Here is a 24,504-nt window from a genome sequence, read left to right on the forward strand (position 1 = left end):
TGACTTGCAGAGGTAAAGAGTCTGATACATGGATGTTGAGGAATATTTAGCCGGTCTAGAATGGCCAATTGAGGGATCATGCTGCTTTAGGCCTATTAGATGAGAGATCATGTAGCTTTTGGCCTTGTAGGTTCCTATATGTTTTTATCTCATTACCATAAAGAGGTAAACATACAGCACATAATGTACATGGCTGATACTAGATTGAGATCACTGTATCATGACTTCCAGCATGAACTTCCAGCATGCACCCGGTGAATCTCCTGTCATCTTTTCTCTGGCGTTTCTCCGTTTAGGCAGAGCCAAATCCCATGTTGCACCCTGTTGACACACTGACGACCGTGGGGATTGGAGTCCACATATATCAGAGGATGCAGGGCAAATGACTGGACTTTTACTGCAAAGTCGACAGTCCTTTAATTGAACATTACTCAAGGCCAAAACTCATATTTCTTATTTTGCTTGATCTTAAGAGACTCTCAAAAGTGTTCCCTGCTGAGCTTCACATTTTTTTGAATCAATAATTAACGGTCAAAGTTATTTATTCATGTGTATCTTTGCCAATTATGGGTGTCTAATTAACAATTTCAATAATTGATATTTATTTCTGAAAGGGTTTCGTATCTCTGGCTGATGAAAAATGCATGAGCAGGGATGCAAACGTGGTTTTGTTTTTTTGGTTCTGAGAGGGCTTGATGCTCGGGGCTAGTACCAGGACACTTTGACTCTTCCTCTTTGAGTTGACGCTATCCCTGTGATGTGGGTCTAATACGGGCTTCTTTCATGGACCCCAAGCGCCTGCTCTGTACCATGTGATCTCATAAAAACTCCTACAAGCCTATCCTCATATAGCCTTTTTTTTGTTCTTTAATAACCGGCTTCAAAGAATAATATCAGTTTCCATGATCATTTTGCTTTGTGTATGGGGGGGGGGAGAAAGATCTCATATCAGTCTGCAGAAACTGGTTGAGTTGGACCTTTTCCCTATGTGGCTATCCAACTCCATGGCTAATGTTTGAAACTCCAAAGAATTACCGTTAACAAAAGTATGCATAAAAGTGTGTTCCTGTAACCTCTTTTGATAATGAGGGTAGTTAAGGATTGGACCCTTTTTTACATTTTTGCCTAAATCTAACTGCCTGTAGCTCAGGACCTGAAGCAAGGATATGCATATTCTTGATACCATTTGAAAGGAAACACTTTGAAGTTTGTGGAATTAATGTAGGAGAATATAACACATTAGATCTGGTAAAATATAATACAAACAAAAAACATGTGTTTTCTATATATTTGTTCCGTCATCTTTGAAATGCAAGAGAAAGGCCATACACTGAGATAGGATCTTAGGTGTAAAATAGATGTTGTCCACAATATGAGATCAGTGTGTGCAAAGTTTCAGTGAATAATTACATTGCTACACAATATCTGCCAGGAGTTTGCCCAAATGTGCCAAAATGGGTATGGAGCCAGAGACAGGGGCGGCAGGGTAGCCTAGTGGTTAGAGCGTTGGACTAGTAACCGAAAGGTTGCGAGTTCAAATCCCCGAGCTGACAAGGTACAAATCTGTCGTTCTGCCCCTGAACAGGCAGTTAACCTACTGTTCCTAGGCCGTCACTGAAAATAAGAATTTGTTCTTAACTGACCTGCCTAGTAAAATAAAATAAAAAAACAGTGGTGGGGTCAAACTGTTGAACCCAGTTCCTACATTTCAATATAAAAATAAAAACATTTCAAACAAAACTACACTACATTTTATCTCTGGGACCTTCAGGGGTGAATCTATCAACCCATTTGCATTATAAAAGTGTTTTGTTGTTGTGCACTATCCTCAAACAATAGCATGATCTTTTTTTGGCTGTAATAGCTACTATAAAATGGACACTGCAGTTGGATGAACAAGAATGTAAGCTTTCTGCCCATATAAGACATGTCTATGTCCCGGAAAGATGCTGTTGTTTACAATGTTTTATAGTCACATTATTGCATATTGAGCAACAGCTGCCCCGGTTTAGGGACACCGATGTCATAGAGGTTAATAACAAAAAAAGGCCCTTTGGTTGACTTTGATCAAATTTTCATTTATTTTGCTTATGATAGGACAGGAGGTTGAGGACTGGCAAAGCACATCATTCTGCTCTGTATCAACAAAAGCCAGAGAGTCCATCACTGTTACCATACGAGCATCGCCTGAGCCCCGAGGTCTACTTTCCCAGTCTAAACAAATCAGCAAAGACCCAACACCAACTGGTCCAAAAACCCCAATCACGCTAATGTGATTTCAGGGTCAGAAGACCACAGTAGATACACCACAGTAGATACACAACAGTCAAACAATGCTAGCAATAACGGGTAGGGGTACAGTACAGGATTTATAATAGGATTGCATTAGGAGAGGATGAGGGGGTCTCAGTTGACCTTCAGGGGATCTCGGTGACCCGTCTCAGGGAGCCGATGGTGGGGCTGGAGCTTCCCCACTCGCTGTGCCTCCTGTACTCGCCAGGACGAAGGAAGTACTGACGACCCCTGTAGTGGGGGTGCTCGTGGAGGATCCAGTAACCCTCTATGACGTTGGCGGAGGAGATGTCTCGGCTGTGGAAGCGCTCGTGAAGGTCGGGGCAGTCCTCCATCACCTCCATGTTCTGACCACCGAAGTCAGAGCGCTCGTAGATATTCATCCTATAGTTTCCATGATACTGGGAAAGAAGAAGACAGACGAAATGGAGAATGGATATAGTTAATGATACTGTTGACTTGACAAACAATATATAGATGGTAATGTAAATGTTCCATAATGAGAATGAAACAACTTCAACCATGAAATTTGTGAAGAAAAAATGCACCATGTGTTTTAAAACAAGGTGTTCAAAATAGGGTGGCATTTGTGAATCTATTTGTCATAGCCTCAGCCAAATGTCAGTAAGATTCTCGGCCAAAGCAATGATGAAGTAAATGCTAAGATAGGAAAAATCTGTAGACACTGCGGCCCTCAACTCAAGGGACTGAAAACTATGTAGGACTGAGGACACCTGATGTAGTACACTCACAGGGGGCACCATACGGCAGGAGCGGATGCAGTCGTTGAAGCCAGCCCATCGCTGGTAGTCAGGGTACTCGCCCTTGTTCAGCATGTATTGGTAGCCAGTGTAGTTGGGCTTCTCGTAGGCCACCCAACAGCCACTGTCCACCTTTATGGAGTTACAGCGGCTGAAGTGGTTGTGCATCTCAGCACAGTCGCTGCTGCACTCATAGTGCCGGCCCTGGAAGTTCTTGTCCTCGTAGAAGATTATCTAGAAGAGAGAGATGGAAACTTCAAATCAAAATGATACACACATATTGAGGAAATGTTTTACAACATATCACAGAATAAAAACAGAATTCCATTTTCATTCAAATGATTTTTATCATTAACTCTATTCCAATATACACCATTTATGATGTATAATTGAAATAAAACAAGCTTATCATCATAATATATATGTTTAGTACAAGTGACTAAGAAGAGAGTGTTATTGGACCGATAATAAATTATCCACTTCTCATTTTCATATCCCAAAACCCACACATCCTTGAGGCCCCAAGCCCTGCTGTCACGCCCTGGTCGAAGTATTTTGTGTTTATCTTCATGTATTGGGTCAGGCCAGGGTGTGGCAATCAGAGGCAGGTGTTTATCGTTGTCTCTGACTGGGAACCATATTTAGGCAGCCATATTCTTTGAGTTTGTCGTGGGTGATTGTCGTTAGTGATTTGTTCCTGTTGCTGTGTTAGTTGACACAAGTTATAGGCTGTTTCGGTTTTCATTACGTTTATTATTTTGTAGTGTTTGTATTGATTCGTGTTTATGTTTGTTGATTAAACATGGATCGCAATTTACACGCTGTATTTTGGTCCGACTCTCTTTCACACCTAGAAAACCGTTACATAATCACCCACCACAAACGGACCAAGCAGCGTGTCAACAGGCAGGAGCCACAGGAGAGGCAACAGAGGCAGCAGCAGCAGGAGCAGCAGCAGCTGCAGTGGGAGAGGCTGCATCACCTGGAGAGATGGACATGGGAGGACGAACTGGACGGTAAAGGACCCTGGGCTCAGCCTGGAGAATATCGCCGCCCCAAGGAAGAACTGGAGGCGGAAAAAGCGGAGAGGCGCTGGTATGAGGAGGCAGCATGGCGACGCGGATGGAAGCCTGAGAGTCAGCCCCAAAAATGTCTTGGGGGGGGGGGTTTCAGGGAGAGTGTGGCAGAGTCAGGAGTCAGACCTGAGCCAACTCTCCCTGTTTATCGTGAGGAGCCAAGGAGGAGACCAGAGCCGGTGTTGGAGGTGAGCGAAGCAGAGACTGTGAAGGAGTTAATGGGGAAATTGGAGGAGAGAGAAATGAGGGAGTTGCTGTGTTGGTGCTTTAAGCATGGAATTTGCCCGACGGAACGTGTCAGGGATTTAATGGCACCTGGGTCAGCACTCCATACTCGTCCTGAGGTGCGTGTTAGTCGGCTGGTGAAGTTGGTGCCAGCCTCACGCATCAGGCCTCCTGTGCACATCCCTAGCCTTGCACGTCCTGTGCCAGCACTGCTCTCAAGATCTCCAGTACGCCTTCACGGTCTAGCCCATCCTGTGCCACCTCCACACACCAGTCCTCCGGTAGCAGCTCCCCGCACTAGGCTTCCTGTGCGTGTCCTCGGTTCAGTACCACCAGTGCCAGCACCATGCATCAGGCCTACAGTGCGCCTCGCCTCTCCAGCGCTGCCGGAGCCTTTCGCCTCTCCTGCGCTGTCGGAGCCTTTTTCCTCTCCTGCGCTGCCAGAGTCTCCCATCTGTTCAGCGCAGCCAGAGCTGCCAGCCTGCATGGAGCAGCCAGAGCTGTCAGCCTGCATGGAGCAGTCAGAGCTGCCAGTCTGTATGGAGCAGCCAGAGCTGCCAGTCTACATGGAGCAGCCAGAGCTGTCAGTCTGCATGGAGCAGCCAGAGCTGTCAGTCTGCAAGGAGCTGCCAGTCTGCAAGGAGCTGCCAGTCTGCAAGGTGCTGCCAGCCTACATGGAGCAGCCAGAGCTGCCAGTCTGCATGGAGCAGCCAGAGCTGCCAGTCTACATGGAGCAGCCAGAGCTGCCAGTCTACATGGAGCAGCCAGAGCTGCCAGTCTGCATGGAGCAGCCAGAGCTGTCAGTCTGCAAGGAGCTGCCAGACTGCAAGGAGCTGTCAGTCTGTAAGGAGCTGTCAGTCTGTAAGGAGTTGTCAGTCTGCAAGGAGCTGCCAGTCTGCACAAAGGCGCCAGAGCTGTCAGCCTACATGGAGCAGCCAGAGCCGCCAGTCAGCGTGGAGCAGTCAGAGCCGCCAGTCAGCATGGAGCAGCCAGATCTTTCAGTCTGCCAGGATCCGCCAGTCAGCCAGACTCTTTCAGATCTGCCAGTCAACCAGAATCTTCCAGATCTGCCAGTCAACCAGACTCTTCCGGATCTGCCAGTCGGCCAGGATCTGCCAGTCGGCCAGGATCTGCCAGTCGGCCAGGATCCGCCAGTCAGCCAGGATCTGCCAGTCAGCCAGGATCTGCCAGTCAGCCAGGATCTGCTGAGACCACCAGCCAGCCAGGATCTGGTAGATCTATCTACCTGCCTGAGCTTCCTCTCACTCCTGAGCTTTCTCTCACTCCCGAGCTTTCTCTCACTCCCAAGCTTTCTCTCACTCCCGAGCTTCCCCTCAGTCCCAAGCTGCCTCAGTCCCGAGCTGTCCTTCAGTCCCGATCTGCTCCTCAGTCCAGTGGGGTTCTGGGTGAGGACTACTAGGCCATGGTCGGCGGCGAGGGTGGACTATCCAGGGACGCGAGGAGAGGGGACTAAGACATTGACTAAGTGGGGTCCGCGTCCCACGCCGGAGCCGCCACCATGGACAGACGCCCACCCGGACCCTCCCTATTGTTTTTAGGTGCGTTCGGGAGTCCGCACCTTAGGGGGGGGGGGGTTCTGTCACGCCCTGGTCAAAGTATTTTGTGTTTATCTTCATGTATTGGGTCAGGCCAGGGTGTGGCATGGGGTTTTTGTATTGTGGTGTGTTTTGTCTTGGGGTTTTGGTGTTGGTATTGGGATTGTAGCTAGTGGGGTGATCTAGCAAAGTCTATGGCTGTCTGGAGTGGTTCTCAATCAGAGGCAGGTGTTTATCGTTGTCTCTGATTGGGAACCATATTTCGGCAGCCATATTTGAGTTTGTCGTGGGTGATTGTCCTTAGTGGTTTTGTTCCTGTCGCTGTGTTAGTTGACACAAGTTATAGGCTGTTTCGGTTTTCGTTACGTTTATTATTTTGTAGTGTTTGTATTGATTCGTGTTTACATTTGTTGATTAAACATGGATCGCAATTTACAAGCTGCATTTTGGTCCGACTCTCTTTCACACCTAGAAAACCGTTACACCTGCCCACAGGAGATGCTTCATTGTTGCGTTCACTTCACCTGTCGCAGGTGGTGATGCTGCTCTTTACCACGTGACCTATTTGATGTTCATTGTTTTTGATAGGCTAGAAAGTATGCCAGCTATTTAGTAAAATGATTTTTAAACGGCAACAGAAAGACAACACAACAAAACAACCCGACAAGAGGAGCAAATTACTTCCGTCTTCTGGTTTCGTTATATATCTGGAACATGTTATTGCTGACAAGCAAAACATTTGGGGACTATGTCATCAATGGACTAATGGAACAAAAAAAGTTTTCCTTAAAGTTTAACTGCAAGACTGAACAAGTGAAAAACGTTTGTAAAATGTAAAAAGATACGCTACTTACACAAGTAAGCGCCTAGCATTTATTGAAGTCCACATAGGTCTAAATGTGAATTAAATTAATCTGTTAATTTACAAAAAAATGTTAACATACCAAAAGTGTTCATTTTCAAATACAAGAATAATCTACCTAATGTGTTGCACAATGTAAATGTATTGTCGGGCCACAGTTAAACCATTCATAGATGCTAACTGCTAAAGCGCCTATTGAATATAGTATCTTCTGGTTGGGGGAGTTTTGTTACGTTCCCCGACGCTCATTCTGAACGTTAAAACGCGTCACTTGTGGTACGGTTTTGGAAACATATGGAATATATCTTTCATATCAGCGTTTTTTTTTTTTTTTTTCTCTCATTAGGGTTAATGTTCCCACACGGCCATATCTCCACGTTACATCACTTGTTTACGGGAGACCACCTATGCTAATTAGCTATCTAGCGAGCTCCGAACACCTGTGTGGAAGCGTAAGGGACACGCTCTTTTCACGCCACTTTGATACAAAGTAATTTCCCTAACCTTAACTTCAGTCTCCTAACCTGCTACGTTAATTCTCCCACGTTAACCTGTTATGAAAAAGTCACTTCAGTATCGGAAGAAATATATATTTCACGTAAGTGTAACTTTGTAGTTTGTCAACTGGAGGCACACACAGTTTGTGGCTCTGTGCTAAACTGCTACAGTGAGTGTATCTTTATTATTAGAAAATTATTTCTCGCAGATATGAAAGATAAGGGTTGCAACATATATAACATATATATTTCGAAAAAGGTTTGAAAGCGATGATTATTGACGTTTCTAAAAGCGAAACAACGTCGGAATTGAAGTTGACATGGTGCTAACCGCTGAAAACCCTACTGACGGAGAAGAATGGTGTTCGAGAGCTAGGCGGCAGTGTGCAATTAGCAGAAACAGAAATCAGGTGTGCCAACTCTCACCCCAGTAACGTTATAATTCAACTAAGTAACCAACAGCAGCAAACAAACACTATTTTGCCCATATAGTTGATTATTATTAATAATAATAGGTGTATATAATAATGTTGTCCTGGCTAAAAATGCATTATGTAGGGATAGGGTGCCATTTGACATTGCTGCCTTTGAGGCATTTGTGTGGCCCTCCTCTGTCCAGTCCACTCATACTTGCACATGGGTTTTGAGCCTTTGACACATTCTATTTAACATCTCCTAAAATCCCCATCCATTATCATTAATGGCCATTAATTTCTGCATTAATTGCAAGATAATTAGTTATTTATAATAGTATCCAGCAAATCTAAATATGAAACATGTATTCTGATGACGGGTTTATCATAGAAAATAGTTAATTGAGCCTCATTCCTGTATTTCCCTGTGTAACGCATAGTGTGTTCATGCTTACCTTTCCCATTGTGACTGTTTAGTTCGGACCGGACTAGGTAGCTAGCGTTACTGGACCTCTTTATAGACCCTGCAGGGATCAGGGCTTTGAAATTGTGGCACAAAGCTTTGTCGCGTCAGCACAATGTGCTCTACAGTCTACAGAATACTATAGGACTGGCCCACAGCAGCAGCTCTTTGTCTCTGTCAAAAGCGCTCTCTCTATCTCTCTCTCTATGGAAAATACTATAACTGCACTTTCCCGAAGTCCCACAATAAGATTTGCCACATCTGCCTTTATTGGCATTGAGGTTAGCAATGTATAGACAGACAGTCAGAGGGAGAAAATGACTATGGCCTCCTAAACAGCTTTTGAATAGATTTGAATGTGTTGCAATGAGTTTCTGATTTGCAGTTAATTCAGTCAATGTTAGTTAATCAATGATATACTTAACAGTATATTTTGTATGTTGATTTGGTTGTGCTTATGACATGCTTGTTCACAACTGATTTGTCCAGAAAACCTTTAATGAGGGTGCAGACGACTTTTAGGGCATCTAATTTCCCTGTCTAATAACCATACAGTTTATCCAACACTTGCCAATTGCTGAAACTTAATTATCACCACACAAGGTAACTTTGTTATTGGTTTTTCCAATGATTTGAGATAAAAAGAAAATCACACAGAGAAGCCATGTTTAAAAACCAGCACGTTTAATCACTTTGTTACAGTCCATAGGTGAGAAGCTTACAGGCCACTCCTCATTCTCCTGAAGGAGCCCACCATGGGGTTGTGGCAGCCCCAATCACTGCAAGCCCTGTACTCGCCGGGGCGGAGGAAGTACTGACGACCCCTGTAGTTGGGGTGCTCATAGAATACCCAGTAGCCTTCCATGACATTGGAGGAGAAGATGTCACGGTGGCGGAAACGCTCGTACACGTTGGGGCAGTCGTCCATGAACTCCATCATGTGACCAGACATCTCGGGCCTGTTGTAGATCCTCATCCTGTAGGCTCCTCTGTACTGTTGGCGGAAGAGACAGAACGGCGGGCATAGAGAGGACAAGAAGGGATTTGGGGTAAAATTATCACAGCGGGTCACAGTAGAGTTTTTTTACACTGTGTGAATTAAGCAGAGGTAAACATACATACATTTCTACACATCGAATAATACCAGAGACTTGCTTCACTTAGAAACAGATTTTCAGTCAAACTGTTCAAAATAGAAGCATAATATATTTTTTCTTAACTGACAAAAACACTGAGCGATGATGAATAGAATGAAAATGAATAAAAGTATTTTGGGGGGGGGGGGGTGTAGCCCATTCCTTTAAAAAATGACTGGATCTCCTTGTGGACTTCGCCACGGAGACTTTCATGCTTTGACTCCTCTCCTTATCTATCAATGACATCAAGAGGCTGGTGATTGATGCGGATTTCTAAAGCACTGTTTGATGTGTGGCAGGGTTAACCCTATCAGTTTGATTGACTTACGGGGGGGAACATCTGGCAGGAACGGATGCAGTTGTTGAAGCCCATCCAGTGGTGGTAGTCTGGGTACTCGCCCTGGTTCAGGATGTACTGGTAGCCGTTGAAGTTGGACTTCTCGTAGGCCACCCAGTGACCGCCGGTCACCCTGATAGAGTTACAGGAGTTGAAGTGCCTGAAGGTGTCGGCACAATCGCTGTTGCACTCATAATGACGGCCCTGGAAGTTGTGGCCTTCGTAAAAGATAATCTATGAAGAACAGAAATGTATAAAATTGTTTATATATAGAGTTATTTAGACTGAGTCAAGGATGATGATAGTAAAAGGCGAATGGCTTGACTGAAAGCAGTACTCGTGGATGTGGTTTTGATCGACCAATAGGGGACACATTTCACTGCACCTTTTATATATGCTGTAAACTATGTAAGTGAAGCAGGCAACTTCACTTTTGAGAAAGTTAATGCAAGGTACAACAGTTCAGTTTAAATTAGAAACCAACATTACTATACTAGTACTAGTATGGTCTCCATAGGTTAGTGCCCCAAATCTGAGATTTGAGAGCAGTTTTTTCTCCATTAATATTTTAAAGATGCGCAACTGTTTTTTTGTGTACAACATCATACAATTGTGTACTACGTCATTAATTTTGTGTAATATATTACGAAATGCTTTCTATGATATCATACAAATTTGATAAATCCAATTTGTGCAATATGTTACGAATTTGTTGTGCTCCTGGAGTGCATCTAAGGATCTACGGGATTGGTGTCCCTATACCGGGACGGTTGTTAATGTGACAAAAATGACGTTGTAAGTAACAGCAAACTTTCCAGGACATAGACATGTCTTATATGGGCAGAAAGCTTACATTCCTGTTAATCTAACTGCACTGTCCAATTTACAGTAGCTATTACAGTGACAAAATTGCCATGCAATCGTTTGAGGAGAGTGCACAACAACCAAAATATTCTATCACGGCAACTGGTTTGATACATTCACCCCTGACGGTAAATAATGTACTTACATTCAGTAATCTTGCTCTGATTTGTCATCCTGAAGGTCCCAGAGATAAAAGGTAGCATTGTTTTGTTTGATAAAATCAACTTTTATATTCAAATATAGGAACAGTTTGAAACCCTGCTGTCTCTGGCCCCACACCCACCTCACCCGGCCATCTAGATGTGTGAAGGTTACTGTTTTTTTTCTGTAGGGAAGCTAACTAGCCATCATGTATGACATTCCTGGGAGTATGTAAACTTAAACTTTGTATTACCATATCATTTTTGTATGTTCTCTATAATTCAAAATGTATCAATTGACCAATTCAGCACATTTGGGCAAACTTGATAGGAAATATTGTGCAGTACTGCAATGCTTCACAGGACCAGTCTGAAACTTTGCACACACACTGCTGCCATCTAATGGCCAAAATCGAAATTCCACCTAAACCCCTAACACAGAACCCAAACCGGCTGCGCGTGTGTGCCATCGTGCATACGTTTATTTTGTCCCCCCACACCAAACGCGATCATGACACGCAGGTTCAAATATCAAAACAAACTCAGAACCAATTACATTAATTTGAGGACAGGTAGAAAAGCATTAAACCTTTATGGCAATTTAGCTTGATAGATTGCATTTGCTAGCTAATTTGTCCTATTTAGCTAGTTTGCTGTTGCTAGCTAATTTGTCTTGTGATATAAACATAGAGTTGTTATTTTACCTGGAATGTACAAGGTCCTCTACTCCGACAATTAATCCACACATAAAACGGTCAACTGAATCGTTTCTAGTCATCTCTCCTCCTATGCTTTTTCTTCTCTTGACTTCATATTGCAATTGGCAACTTTCATAAATTAGGTGCATTACCGCCACCGACCTCGTTCGTCTTTCAGTCACCCACTTGGGTATAACCAATGTGGAGATGGCACGTGGGTACCTGCTTCTATAAACCAATGAGGAGATGGCAGAGGCAGGCCTTGCAGCGTGATCTGCGTCAGAAATAGAACTGACTTCTATTTTAGCCGTTTGGCAACACAGACGCTTGTTGGCGTGTGCGAGCAGTGTGGGTGTACAATAATTGAATAATATATATTTCTACATTTTGCAACGCGAGCGGTGTAGTCAGCCTGTAAGGGATATTATGGCCTTTCTCTTGCATTTCAAAGATGACGGAACAATTCTTTTTCTGAAAACGCATTGTTTTTTTGTTTGTATTATCTTTTACTAGATCTAATGTGTTATATTATCCTACATTAATTTCATATTTCCACAAACTTCAGTGTTTCCTTTCAAATGGTATCAATAATATGCATATCCTTGCTTCAGGTCCGAAACTACAGGCAGTTAGATTTGGGAATGTCATTATAGGTGAAAATTGAAAAAAAGGATCTGATCCATATTAACTACCCTCATTATCAAAAGAGGTTACCTGTTCCCTTTTTCCCGATTCCGAAGGTTAATTGACCTTTTCTTTGGATTCCTGTTTTATCCTATAGAGTATAGATGGGATCTTTTTTATATATAATCCAAGTAATACAATTTTGTGGAAAAAAGTATCTCGCATCCTTCCATGTATTGGTATTAGTTCCACGACTGAAATCTTTGACAGCTTCATAAACTGTATGCGTAGCTTACTTGCCAAATCGCTTCACTTATACGCCTTAATAGCATTTGGTGCTCTACATAATTTTATCAGCAGTCATCAAACAAGTACCCGAAATGTGTGTTGGCTCATACCTTTCCCATGGTTGGAGGACTTGATGGTGGCACCGTAGCCTCCAACAGTGTCATAGGGCCTTTTATACTCTTCTACTGACAAGAGTGCTCTGTTGCGTCGTAGTGACTAGATGTTACCTTTTTAAACGTCACCGACCATTCCCATTGTCTCTCAAACCATAGGCTAATCTGTGCTAGTTTACCTATACAATATATAACATCCACCCCCATATAGCTGCCCCATTCTATGTTTTCTGTACACAGACCCTTGTTCAGCCATGGCCTAGTGATGCACCCATTGAAACATCACACAAAAGGCCTTTAGGTATGTAGTGTGAACAACAGAACCATTAACGTTTACAGGAGGTGAGACGGTTCATGTACTCTCTAGTAAACAAAACAAAGCCATATCTTCTACAAATATTTGGGGTTGATGTGAAAAAGATTATTGAACGTTGGTAATAGAATGTTATGAAAATGCAAATGGTTTATCAGAGTTTATTTTGGTGTGGGTTCATGTTTTCCCTCTCCCTGATCGCAGGTCACGAAGTCTCGGTTGTGTTCTGTTCATAGACCTGTGTGTGTGTAAGTGATTCTGATGATATTGATTGAATCAAGCTCTTGTGTTGATGTAATCTAGAGTGATATGTTCTCTTTTTGCTTCCATAGCCTGCAGACCTACTCTGATGCCATGTACAGATAACAGTGTTCTGTGGTGTGTGTGTCTGTGTCAAAAGGAGGGCATAGTTGTGTGTCTGAGTCTATGTGAAAAGCAATAGTGCTTTGGACTTCTGTCTTTGGCTTGTAAAACATACCCCAGAGCGGAAGGGAAAAAGCCAGAAAGAGTTGCCCTTGTGTGTTCTGTTCCCAAAGCCCAGCTGATGCTAAAAAGGTCAGTCTCATCCTTTAACCTTTCATGAGGATAAAGAGCCCATGTCCTCTCTCTAAAATTGTATGCTTCAACTCTGCAGAAAGACAATGCTTTCTGAAACACAATAGCCATTCGGTTCCCGGGCAAAAACCTGCTACTCTGGTAGTTTCTCTAACCAAATGTGACTCATGTTGATAAGCTTTTATTTTTTTAATCAATCATTGCCTTGAAATTCCCATAGGCTTCAATAGATTTAATGTTTCAAGTAGCTCTCTTTTTCCACAACTGAAGTAGCTCATTGATATCCTTTTATCACATTGTGCAGTGTAATTTATCTGATTTATCAGATGGTTTGGCTTCTTTGTGTTTTTTTAACGTTTTTGGGCAACAGAGTAGAAAATATGACCAAATTGAGGTATTGGGTGTATAATATATATATATGAGAGAGAGAGAGAGCCACTGCCCCAGAGAAGCCAGTAGAACAGCCACCTCAGACCCGGACCACAGCCTCAACACCACAGTGGGACAGACAACACAGGACCCAGCTGATAGCCCCTCTGACAACTCCCAACACCCAATGAAGACACATAAAAGCCAGAGATTGTGCTTAGACTCTAATGGGAAATACATTGATGAAAATAAATTATTTCCCAAACACAAAGTGGATAAACTCTGGTGCCCAAACAGTTAACACCCCTACAAACAAACCCTGGCCACACCCTATATAACCCCTTCAAATCAAATGTAATTTAACACATCCGCCGACTACAACAGGTGTAGACCTTACAGTGAAATGTTTACTTACAAGCCCTTAACCAACAATGCAGTTTTAAGAAAATACCTATAAAAATAGTAAGAGATAAGAATAAAAAAATAATTAAAGAGCTGCATTAAATAACAATAGTGGGGCTATATAGAGGGGGTACCGGTACAGAGTCAATGTGTCAATGTGTGGGGGCACCGGTGTTGAGGTAATTATGCACATGTAGGTAGAGTTATTAAAGTGGCTATGCATCGATAATAACAGAGAGTAGCAGCAGCAGTGGGGAGGCAATGCAAATAGTCTGAGTAGCCATTTGATTAGCTGTTCAGGAGTCTTATGGCTTGGGGGTAGAAGCTGTTTAGAAGCCTCTTGGACCTAGACTTGACGCTCCAGTACCGCTTGCCGTGCGGTAGCAGAGAGAACAGCATATGACTAGAGTGGCTGGAGTCTATGACAATTGTTCAGGCCTTCCTCTGACACCGCCTAGTATAGATGTCCTGGATGGCAGGAAGATTGGCCCCGGTGATGTACTGGACCGTACGCACTACCCTCTGTAGTGCCTTGCGTCCGGAGGCCGAGCAGTTGCCATGCCAAATATTTTTGTCGTGCCATCTTCATGACTGTCTTGGAGTGCTTTGACCATGTTAGCTTGTTGGTGATGTGGACGACAAGGAACTTGATGCTCTCAACCTGCTCCACTACAGTCCAGTCGATGAGAATGGGGAAGTTCTCGGTCCTCTTTTTCCTGTATTCCACAATCATCTCCTTTGTCTTGATCACATTGAGTGAGAGGAACTTGTCCTTGCACCACACAGTCAGGTCTCTGACCTCCTCCCTATAAGCCGTCTCATCGCTGTCGGTGATCAGGCCCACCACTATTGTGTCATCAGCAAACTTAATGATGGTGTTGGAGTCGTGCCTGGCCGTGCAGTCATGAGTAAACAGGGAGTACAGCAAGAGACTGAGCACACACCCCTGAGGGGCCCCCGTGTTGAGGATCAGCGTGGCGGATGTGTTGTTTACTTACCCTTACCACCTGGGGGCGGCCCGTCAGGAAGTCCAAGATCCAGTTGCAGCTTAGTGATGAGCTTTGAGGGCACTATGGTGTTGAACGCTGAGCTGTAGTGGCTATGGATGAATAGCATGTTTTTTTTGTCCAGGTGGGAAAGGGCAGTGTGGAGTGCAATATGAGATTGCATCATCTGTTGGGACCGTATGCAAATTGAGTGGGTCTAAGGTTTCTGGAATAATGGTGTTGATGTGAGCCATGACCAGCCTTTCAATGCATTTCATGGCTACAGACGTGAGTGCTAAGGGTCGGTAGTCATTCAGGCAGGTTACCTTAGTGTTCTTGGGCACAGGGACTATGCTGGTCTGCTTGAAACATGTTGGTATTACAGACTCAGGGAGAGGTTGAAAATGTCAGTGAAGACACTTGCCAGATGATCTGTGCATGCTCGGAGGACACGTCCTGGTAATTCATCTGGCCCAGTGGCCTTGTGAAAGTTGACCTGTTTAAAGGTCTTACTCACATTGGCTGCGGAGAGCGTGATCACACAGTCGCCCGGAACAGCTGGTGCTCTTATAAATGTTTCAGTGTTACTTGCCTCAAAGCGAGAATAGAAGTGATTTAGCTCGTCTGGTAGGCTCGTGTCAGTGGGCAGCTCTCAGCTGTGCTTCCCTTTGTAGTCTTTAATAGTTTGAAAGCCCTGCCACATCCGACGAGCGTCGGAGCCCATGTAGTACGATTCGATCTTAGTCCAGTATTGACGCCTTGCCTGTTTGATGGTTCTTCGGAGTGCAAAGCGGGACTTCTTTTTCTTAAGCTTCCAGGTTAGAGTCCCGCTCCTTGAAAGTGGCAGCTCTACCCTATAGCTCAGTGTGAATGTTGCCTGTAATCCATGGCTTCTGGTTGGGGTATGTATGTACAGTCACTGCTGTGACGACGTCCTCGATGCACTTATTGATAAAGCCAGTGACTGATGTGGTGTACTCCTCAATGCCATTGGAAGAATCACAGAACATATTCCAGTCTGTGCTAGCAAAACAGTCCTGTAGTTTAGCTTCTGCTTCATCTGACCACTTCTTTATCGACCGAGTCACTGGTGCTTCCTGCTTTCATTTTTTATTGTAAGCAGGAATCAGGAGGACAGAGTTATGGTCAGATTTGCCAAATGGAGGGCGAGGGAGAGCTATGTACGCGTCTCTGTGTGTGGAGTAAAGGTGGTCTCAATTTTTTACCCCTCTGGTTGCACATTTAACATGTTGATAGAAATGAGGTAAAACTGATTAGAGTTTTAAGTCCCCGGTCAATAGGAGTGCCACCTCTGGATGAGCGTTTTCCTGTTTGCTTATGGCGGAATACAGCTCATTGAGTGTGGTTTTAATGCCAACCTCGGTCTGTGGTGGTATGCAGACAGCTACTGTCATGCAGGTGAATGAGGACCCAAAAGCGACTTGGCGAAAACAGAGTATTTAATCCAGAATAAACTTTACAAAACAAAAAGCATAATACTACACGTAAAGACAAGAACAGACTGGAGACTTGATCGAGAACTGCAGGTTGCCTCGGGAAGGCACTTGAACCTAGCAGACTCAGACACCTGCTCACCACGCAGCATCTGAGGGAAACACGACACGACAGGGCAAAACATTGACACAGCACGGTGAATTATAAATGAGGATCCGACAGGGCAGGTACGGGAAACAAGGAGTGAAATAGGGACTCTAATCAGGGAAAAGGATCGGGAACAGGTGTGGGAAGACTAAATGATGATTAGGGGAATAGGAACAGCTGGGAGCAGGAACGGAACGATAGAGAGAAGAGAGAGCGAGAGAGTGAGAGAGGGAGGGGGAGAGAGAGGGATAGAAAGAGGGAAAGAACCTAATAAGACCAGCAGAGGGAAACGAATAGAATGGGAAGCACAGGGACAAGACAAGATAATAAATGACAAAACATGACAGTACCCCCCACTCACCGAGCGCCTCCTGGCGCACTCGAGGAGGAATCCTGGCGGCAACGGAGGAAATCATCAATGAGTGAACGGTCCAGCACGTCCCGAGACGGAACCCAACTCCTCTCCTCAGGACCGTAACCCTCCCAATCCACTAAGTATTGGTGACCCCGTCCCCGAGAACGCATGTCCATGATCTTATGTACCTTGTAAATAGGTGCGCTCTCGACAAGGACGGGAGGGGGGAGGGAAGACGAACGGGGGTGCGAAGAAAGGGCTTAACACAGGAGACATGGAAGACAGGATGGACGCGACGAAGATGTCGCGGAAGAAGCAGTCGCACAGCGACAGGATTGACGACCTGGGAGACACGGAACGGACCAATGAACCGCGGAGTCAACTTACGAGAAGCTGTCGTAAGAGGAAGGTTGCGAGTGGAAAGCCACACTCTCTGGCCGCAACAATACCTAGGACTCTTAATCCTGCGTTTATTGGCGGCTCTCACAGTCTGTGCCCTGTAGCGGCAAAGTGCAGACCTCACCCTCCTCCAGGTGCGCTCACAACGTTGGACAAACGCTTGAGCGGAGGGAACGCTGGACTCGGCAAGCTGGGAAGAGAATAGAGGAGGCTGGTAACCCAGACTACTCTGAAACGGAGATAACCCGGTAGCAGACGAAGGAAGCGAGTTGTGAGCGTATTCTGCCCAGGGGAGCTGTTCTGCCCAAGACGCAGGGTTTCTGAAAGAAAGGCTGCGTAGTATGCGACCAATCGTCTGATTGGCCCTCTCTGCTTGACCGTTAGACTGGGGATGAAACCCGGAAGAGAGACTGACGGACGCACCAATCAAACGACAGAACTCCCTCCAAAACTGTGACGTGAATTGCGGGCCTCTGTCTGAAACGGCGTCTAACGGGAGGCCATGAATTCTGAACACATTCTCGATAATGATTTGTGCCGTCTCCTTAGCGGAAGGAAGTTTAGCGAGGGGAATGAAATGTGCCGCCTTAGAGAACCTATCGACAACCGTAAGAATCACAGTCTTCCCCGCAGACAAAGGCAGACCGGTAATGAAGTCTAGGGCGATGTGAGACCATGGTCGAGAAGGAATGGGGAGCGGTCTGAGACGACCGGCAGGAGGAGAGTTACCCGACTTAGTCTGCGCGCAGTCCGAACAAGCAGCCACGAAACGGCGCGTGTCACGCTCCTGAGTCGGCCACCAAAATCGCTGGCGAATAGACGCAAGAGTGCCTCGAACACCGGGATGACCAGCTAACTTGGCAGAGTGAGCCCACTGAAGAACAGCCAGACGAGTGGAAACAGGAACGAAAAGGAGGTTACTAGGACAAGCGCGGCGACGCAGTGTGCGTGAGTGCTTGCTTAACCTGTCTTTCAATTCCCCAGACTGTCAACCCGACAACACGCCCATAAGGAAGAATCCCCTCGGGATCAGTAGAAGCCACAGAAGAACTAAACAGACGGGATAAGGCATCAGGCTTGGTGTTCTTGCTACCCGGACGGTAAGAAATCACAAACTCGAAACGAGCGAAAAACAACGCCCAACGAGCTTGACGGGCATTAAGTCGTTTGGCAGAACGGATGTACTCAAGGTTCTTATGGTCTGTCCAAACGACAAAAGGAACGGTCGCCCCCTCCAACCACTGTCGCCATTCGCCTAGGGCTAAGCGGATGGCGAGCAGTTCACGGTTACCCACATCATAGTTGCGCTCAGATGGCGACAGGCGATGAGAAAAATAAGCGCAAGGATGAACCTTATCGTCAGACTGGAAGCGCTGGGATAGAATGGCTCCCACGCCTACCTCTGAAGCGTCAACCTCGACAATGAATTGTCTAGTGACGTCAGGAGTAACGAGGATAGGAGCGGACGTAAAACGTTCTTTTAGAAGATCAAAAGCTCCCTGGGCGGAACCGGACCACTTAAAACACGTCTTGACAGAAGTAAGAGCTGTGAGAGGGGCAGCAACTTGACCGAAATTACGAATGAAACGCCGATAGAAATTAGCGAAACCTAAAAAGCGCTGCAACTCGACACGTGACCTTGGAACGGGCCAATCACTGACAGCTTGGACCTTAGCGGAATCCATCTGAATGCCTTCAGCGGAAATAACGGAACCGAGAAAAGTAACGGAGGAGACATGAAAAGAACACTTCTCAGCCTTTACGTAGAGACAATTCTCTAAAAGGCGCTGTAGAACACGTCGAACGTGCTGAACATGAATCTCGAGTGACGGTGAAAAAATCAGGATATCGTCAAGATAGACAAAAACAAAGATGTTCAGCATGTCTCTCAGAACATCATTAACTAATGCCTGAAAAACAGCTGGCGCATTGGCGAGACCAAACGGCAGAACCCGGTACTCAAAATGCCCTAACGGAGTGTTAAACGCCGTTTTCCACTCGTCCCCCTCTCTGATGCGCACGAGATGGTAAGCGTTACGAAGGTCCAACTTAGTAAAGCACCTGGCTCCCTGCAGAATCTCGAAGGCTGATGACATAAGGGGAAGCGGATAACGATTCTTAACCGTTATGTCATTCAGCCCTCGATAATCCACGCAGGGGCGCAGAGTACCGTCCTTCTTCTTAACAAAAAGAACCCCGCCCCGGCCGGAGAGGAAGAAGGCACTATGGTACCGGCGTCAAGAGACACAGATAAATAATCCTCGAGAGCCTTACGTTCGGGAGCCGACAGAGAGTATAGTCTACCCCGAGGAGGAGTGGTCCCCGGAAGGAGATCAATACTACAATCATACGACCGGTGAGGAGGAAGGGAGTTGGCTCGGGACCGACTGAAGACCGTGCGCAGATCATGATATTCCTCCGGCACTCCTGTCAAATCGCCAGGTTCCTCCTGAGAAGTGGGGACAGAAGAAATGGGAGGGATGGCAGACATTAAGCACTTCACATGACAAGATACGTTCCAGGATAGGATAGAATTACAAGACCAATTAATAGAAGGATTATGACATACTAGCCAGGGATGACCCAAAACAACAGGTGTGAAAGGTGAATGAAAAATCAAAAAAGAAATAGTTTCACTGTGGTTACCAGATACTGTGAGAGTTAAAGGTAGTGTCTCAAATTTGATACTGGGAAGATGACTACCATCTAAGGCAAACATGGGCGTAGGCTTGTCTAACTGTCTGAAAGGAATGTTATGTTTCCGAACCCATGCTTCGTCCATGAAACAACCCTCAGCCCCAGAGTCTATCAAGGCACTACATGTAGCACCCGAACCGGTCCAGCGTAGATGGACCGACAAAGTAGTACAGGATTTTGATGGAGAGACTTGAGTAGTTGCGCTCACCTGTAGCCCTCCGCTTACAGATGAGCTCTGGCTTTTACTGGACATGAATTAACAAAATGTCCAGCAACTCCGCAATAGAGGCACAGGCGGTTGGTGATCCTCCGTTCCCTCTCCTTAGTCGAGATGCGAATCCCTCCCAGCTGCATGGGCTCAGTCTCAGAGCCAGAGGAGGGAGATGGTTGCGATGCGGAGCAGGGAAACACCGTTGATGCGAGCTCTCTTCCACGAGCCTGGTGACGAAGATCTACCCGTCGTTCTATGCGGATGGCGAGAGCAATCAAAGAGTCCACACAGGAAGGAACCTCCCGAGAGAGAATCTCATCTTTGACCACTGTGTGGAGTCCCTCCAGAAAACGAGCGAGCAGCGCCGGCTCGTTCCAGTCACTAGAGGCAGCAAGAGTACGAAACTCTATAGAGTAATCCGTTATGGATCGATCACCTTGGCATAGGGAAGCCAGGACCCTAGAAGCCTCCCCACCAAAAACTGAACGGTCAAAAACCCGAATCATCTCCTCTTTAAAGTTCTGGTAATTGTTAGAACAATCAGCCCTTGCCTCCCAGATAGCTGTGCCCCACTCTCGGGCCCGGCCAGTAAGGAGTGAAATGACGTAAGCAACCCGAGCTCTCTCTCTAGAGTATGTGTTGGGTTGGAGAGAGAACACAATCTCACACTGGGTGAGAAAGGAACGGCACTCAGTGGGCTGCCCGGAGTAGCAAGGTGGGTTATTAACCCTAGGTTCTGGAGGCTCGGCAGGCCAGGAAGTAACAGGTGGCACGAGACGAAGACTCTGGAACTGTCCAGAGAGGTCGGAAACCTGAGCGGCCAGGTTCTCCACGGCATGGCGAGCAGCAGACAATTCCTGCTCGTGTCTGCCGAGCATGGCTCCTTGGATCTCGACGGCAGTGTTACGAGCGTCTGTAGTCGCTGGGTCCATTCCTCGGTCGGATCCTTCTGTCATGCAGGTGAATGAGGACCCAAAAGCGACTTGGCGAAAACAGAGTATTTAATCCAGAATAAACTTTACAAAACAAAAAGCATAATACTACACGTAAAGACAAGAACAGACTGGAGACTTGATCGAGAACTGCAGGTTGCCTCGGGAAGGCACTTGAACCTAGCAGACTCAGACACCTGCTCACCACGCAGCATCTGAGGGAAACACGACACGACAGGGCAAAACATTGACACAGCACGGTGAATTATAAATGAGGATCCGACAGGGCAGGTACGGGAAACAAGGAGTGAAATAGGGACTCTAATCAGGGAAAAGGATCGGGAACAGGTGTGGGAAGACTAAATGATGATTAGGGGAATAGGAACAGCTGGGAGCAGGAACGGAACGATAGAGAGAAGAGAGAGCGAGAGAGTGAGAGAGGGAGGGGGAGAGAGAGGGATAGAAAGAGGGAAAGAACCTAATAAGACCAGCAGAGGGAAACGAATAGAATGGGAAGCACAGGGACAAGACAAGATAATAAATGACAAAACATGACAGCTACGAAAAATACAGATGATAAACTCTCTTGGTAGATAGTGGTCTACAGCTTATCATAAAATACTCTACCTCAGGTGAGCAAAACCTTGAGTCTCCCTTAGATACCATGCACTACCTATTGTTTACAAATATGCATAGGCCCCGGCCCCGTGTCTTACCAGAGGCTGCTGTTCTGTCCTGCCGATAGAGGCATGTATCAGATGCTCAGCATGCTCTGTTCAAACCTAATCCTCCGAACCTAAACCACAGAAACAGCAACACTGGACACTATGGAACGCAAAGCTTTTACTAAGCTGGAATATACAAGGTCTGAGGTCATCTGCCTTTGGCCTAAAGAGCAGGAGCCCAGACTTCACCAAAGGAATCAGAAATACAGACATTGTCATCCTACAAGAAACATGGAAAAGAAGAAATGGGCCCAAAGGTTGCCCTCTAGGTTACAGAGAGCTGCATCCACCAAACTACTAGGTGAGAAATCAAGGAAGAGAATCGGTGGTATGTTAACTTGGTATAGAGCAGACCTAATTTACTTTTAAATGAATCAGAACAGGAGCATTTTGCATCTGGTTAGAAATATGGGGGGGGGGGGGGGGTTACGATTCTCTTCTCATCACTCATCTTGAAAAAACGTATAATAAAAACGTGGAAAACTTTAATGATTTATTATAGAAAAATTGAAATAGCATGGGTGACAGAGAAAAACAATTGATCAAATGTAAGGCCAAGTCGCTAATAATAATGCAGGCGCTAGGGATGGGGTTGTGAGCATGCTGGTCTGGGTAGATGAGATGTATAAGTTTGTATATGGAGTAAAAAAAAAAAAATATATATATATATATATATATATATATATACAGTACCAGTCAAAAGTTTGGACACGCCTACTCATTCAAGGGTTATTATTTATTTCTATTAATTTCTACATTGTAGAACAATAGTGAAGACATCAAAACTATGAAATAACACCTATGGAATCATGTAGTAACCAAAAAAGTTAAACAAATCAAAATGTATTTTAGATTCTTCAAAGTAGCCACCTTTTGCCTAGATGACAGCTTTACACACTCTTGGCATTCTCTCAACCAGCTTCATGAGGAATGCTTTTCCAACAGTCTTGTTGGCTGCTTTTCCTTCACTCTGCAGTCCGACTCATCCCAAACCTTCTCAATTGGGTTTAGGTCGGGTGATTGTGGAGGCCAGGTCATCTGATGCAGCACTCCATCACTCTCCTTCTTTGTCAAATAGTCCTTACACAGCCTGGAGGTGTGTTGGATCATTGTCCTTTTCAAAAACAAATGAGAGTACCACTAAGTGCAAACACACAGTGCAAAATTGGGAGGATATCCGCTATCTAGAAAAGAGCCGTTAAATTCTACAACCAGCGATTACCAAACCTTCCATAAAGCCATAACCTATAGAGAGATATACCTAGAGAAGGGTCCTCTCAGCAAGATGGTTCTGGGAATCTGTTCACAAACAGAACCCACAGAGCCCCAGGACAGTCCTAAACAAAGAGACACCGTGTCAAAATACCTGACCAAAATATTTGACCATATTAGAGACACGTTTCCCTCCGATTACACAGTTCCACAAAGAATTAAAAAACAAATCAAATGTTCATAAATTCCCTTATCTATTAGGTTAAAGACATCCTACAGGGAGTAGGTGAGGACCCTGGAAGTGCGGTGCCAGGAAAATAAACTATCACTCAACGTCAACAAAACAAAGGAGCTGATTGTGGACTTCAGGAAACAGCAGAGGTAGCACCCCCCTATCCACATTGACAGAACCGCAGGTGGAAAGCTTCAAGTTCCTCTCCGTACACAACACTGACAAAATGAAATGGTCCACCCACACAGACAGTGTGGTGAAGAAGGTGCGACAGCACCTCTTCATCCTCAGGAGGCTGAAGAAATGTGGCTTGGAACCTAAAACCCACACAAACTTTTCCGATGCACAATTGAGAACATCCTGTCGGGCTGTATGACCACCTGGTACGGCAACTGCACCGCCCGCAACCGCAGGGCTCTCCAGAGGGTGGTACGGTCTGCCCAACACATCAATGGGGGTGAACTACCTGCACTCCAGGACACCAACGTGCACCCGATGTCACTGGCAGGCCAAAAAGATAATCAAGGACAACAACCACCTGAACCAATGCCTGTTCACCCTGCTGTCATCCCGAAGGCGAGGTCAGTGCATCAAAGCTGGGACTGAGAGACTGAAAAACAGCTTCTATCTCAAGGCCATCAGACTGTTACATAGCCATCACTAGCACATTAGAGACTGCTGCCCTATATACATAGACATGAAATCACTCGCCACTTTAATAATAGAACACTAGTCACTTTAATAATGTTTACATATTTTGCATTACTCATGTCATATGTACAGTATATACTGTATTCTAAACTATTCTACTGTATCTTAGTCTATGCTGCTCATCCAAATATTAATTCCGTTAATTTAATTGGATTTGGGTGTATTTTGTGTATTGTTGTGAAATTTGTGGATGTTCTTGTTAGAAATTACTGCACTGTTGGAGCTAGAAAAACAAGCATTTCGCTACACCTACAATAACATCTGCTAAACACGTGTATGTTAGCAATAAAATGTTATTTCATTTTATTTAAAATACCACAGTGTGCCATCACAGCAGCAATATGTGTTACCTGTTGCCACAGGAAAAGGGCAACCAGTAAAGCACAAACACCATTATATATGCAATTTTTATCTGTTTATTTATTTTCCATTGTTACAACACTGTGCATAGCCAATAA

The 24,504-nt window shown here is 45.2% G+C and overlaps 2 protein-coding genes across 2 annotated transcripts; both read right to left on the minus strand.

Moving 5' to 3' along the window:
* Window positions 1-2,057: 2,057 nt before the first annotated feature.
* LOC124039246 (gamma-crystallin M2-like) lies at window positions 2,058-8,221 on the minus strand. The gene is made up of 3 exons (XM_046355162.1): window positions 8,138-8,221; window positions 3,045-3,287; window positions 2,058-2,693 (listed from the first exon to the last, which is right to left on the minus strand). The coding sequence occupies exons 1-3, from the start codon at window positions 8,144-8,146 to the stop codon at window positions 2,418-2,420; spliced, it is 528 nt and encodes a 175-aa protein (XP_046211118.1). The 5' UTR covers window positions 8,147-8,221; the 3' UTR covers window positions 2,058-2,417.
* A 591-nt stretch (window positions 8,222-8,812) lies between these two features.
* LOC124039247 (gamma-crystallin M2-like) lies at window positions 8,813-12,492 on the minus strand. Its single transcript, XM_046355163.1, has 3 exons — window positions 12,343-12,492; window positions 9,610-9,852; window positions 8,813-9,139 (listed from the first exon to the last, which is right to left on the minus strand). Exons 1-3 carry the CDS (start codon window positions 12,394-12,396, stop codon window positions 8,864-8,866), a joined length of 573 nt encoding a protein of 190 aa, XP_046211119.1. The 5' UTR covers window positions 12,397-12,492; the 3' UTR covers window positions 8,813-8,863.
* Between the last annotated feature and the right edge of the window lie 12,012 nt (window positions 12,493-24,504).

This window comes from Oncorhynchus gorbuscha, linkage group LG07, assembly GCF_021184085.1.
Source record: "Oncorhynchus gorbuscha isolate QuinsamMale2020 ecotype Even-year linkage group LG07, OgorEven_v1.0, whole genome shotgun sequence".
Classification (NCBI taxonomy): Eukaryota; Metazoa; Chordata; class Actinopteri; order Salmoniformes; family Salmonidae; genus Oncorhynchus; species Oncorhynchus gorbuscha.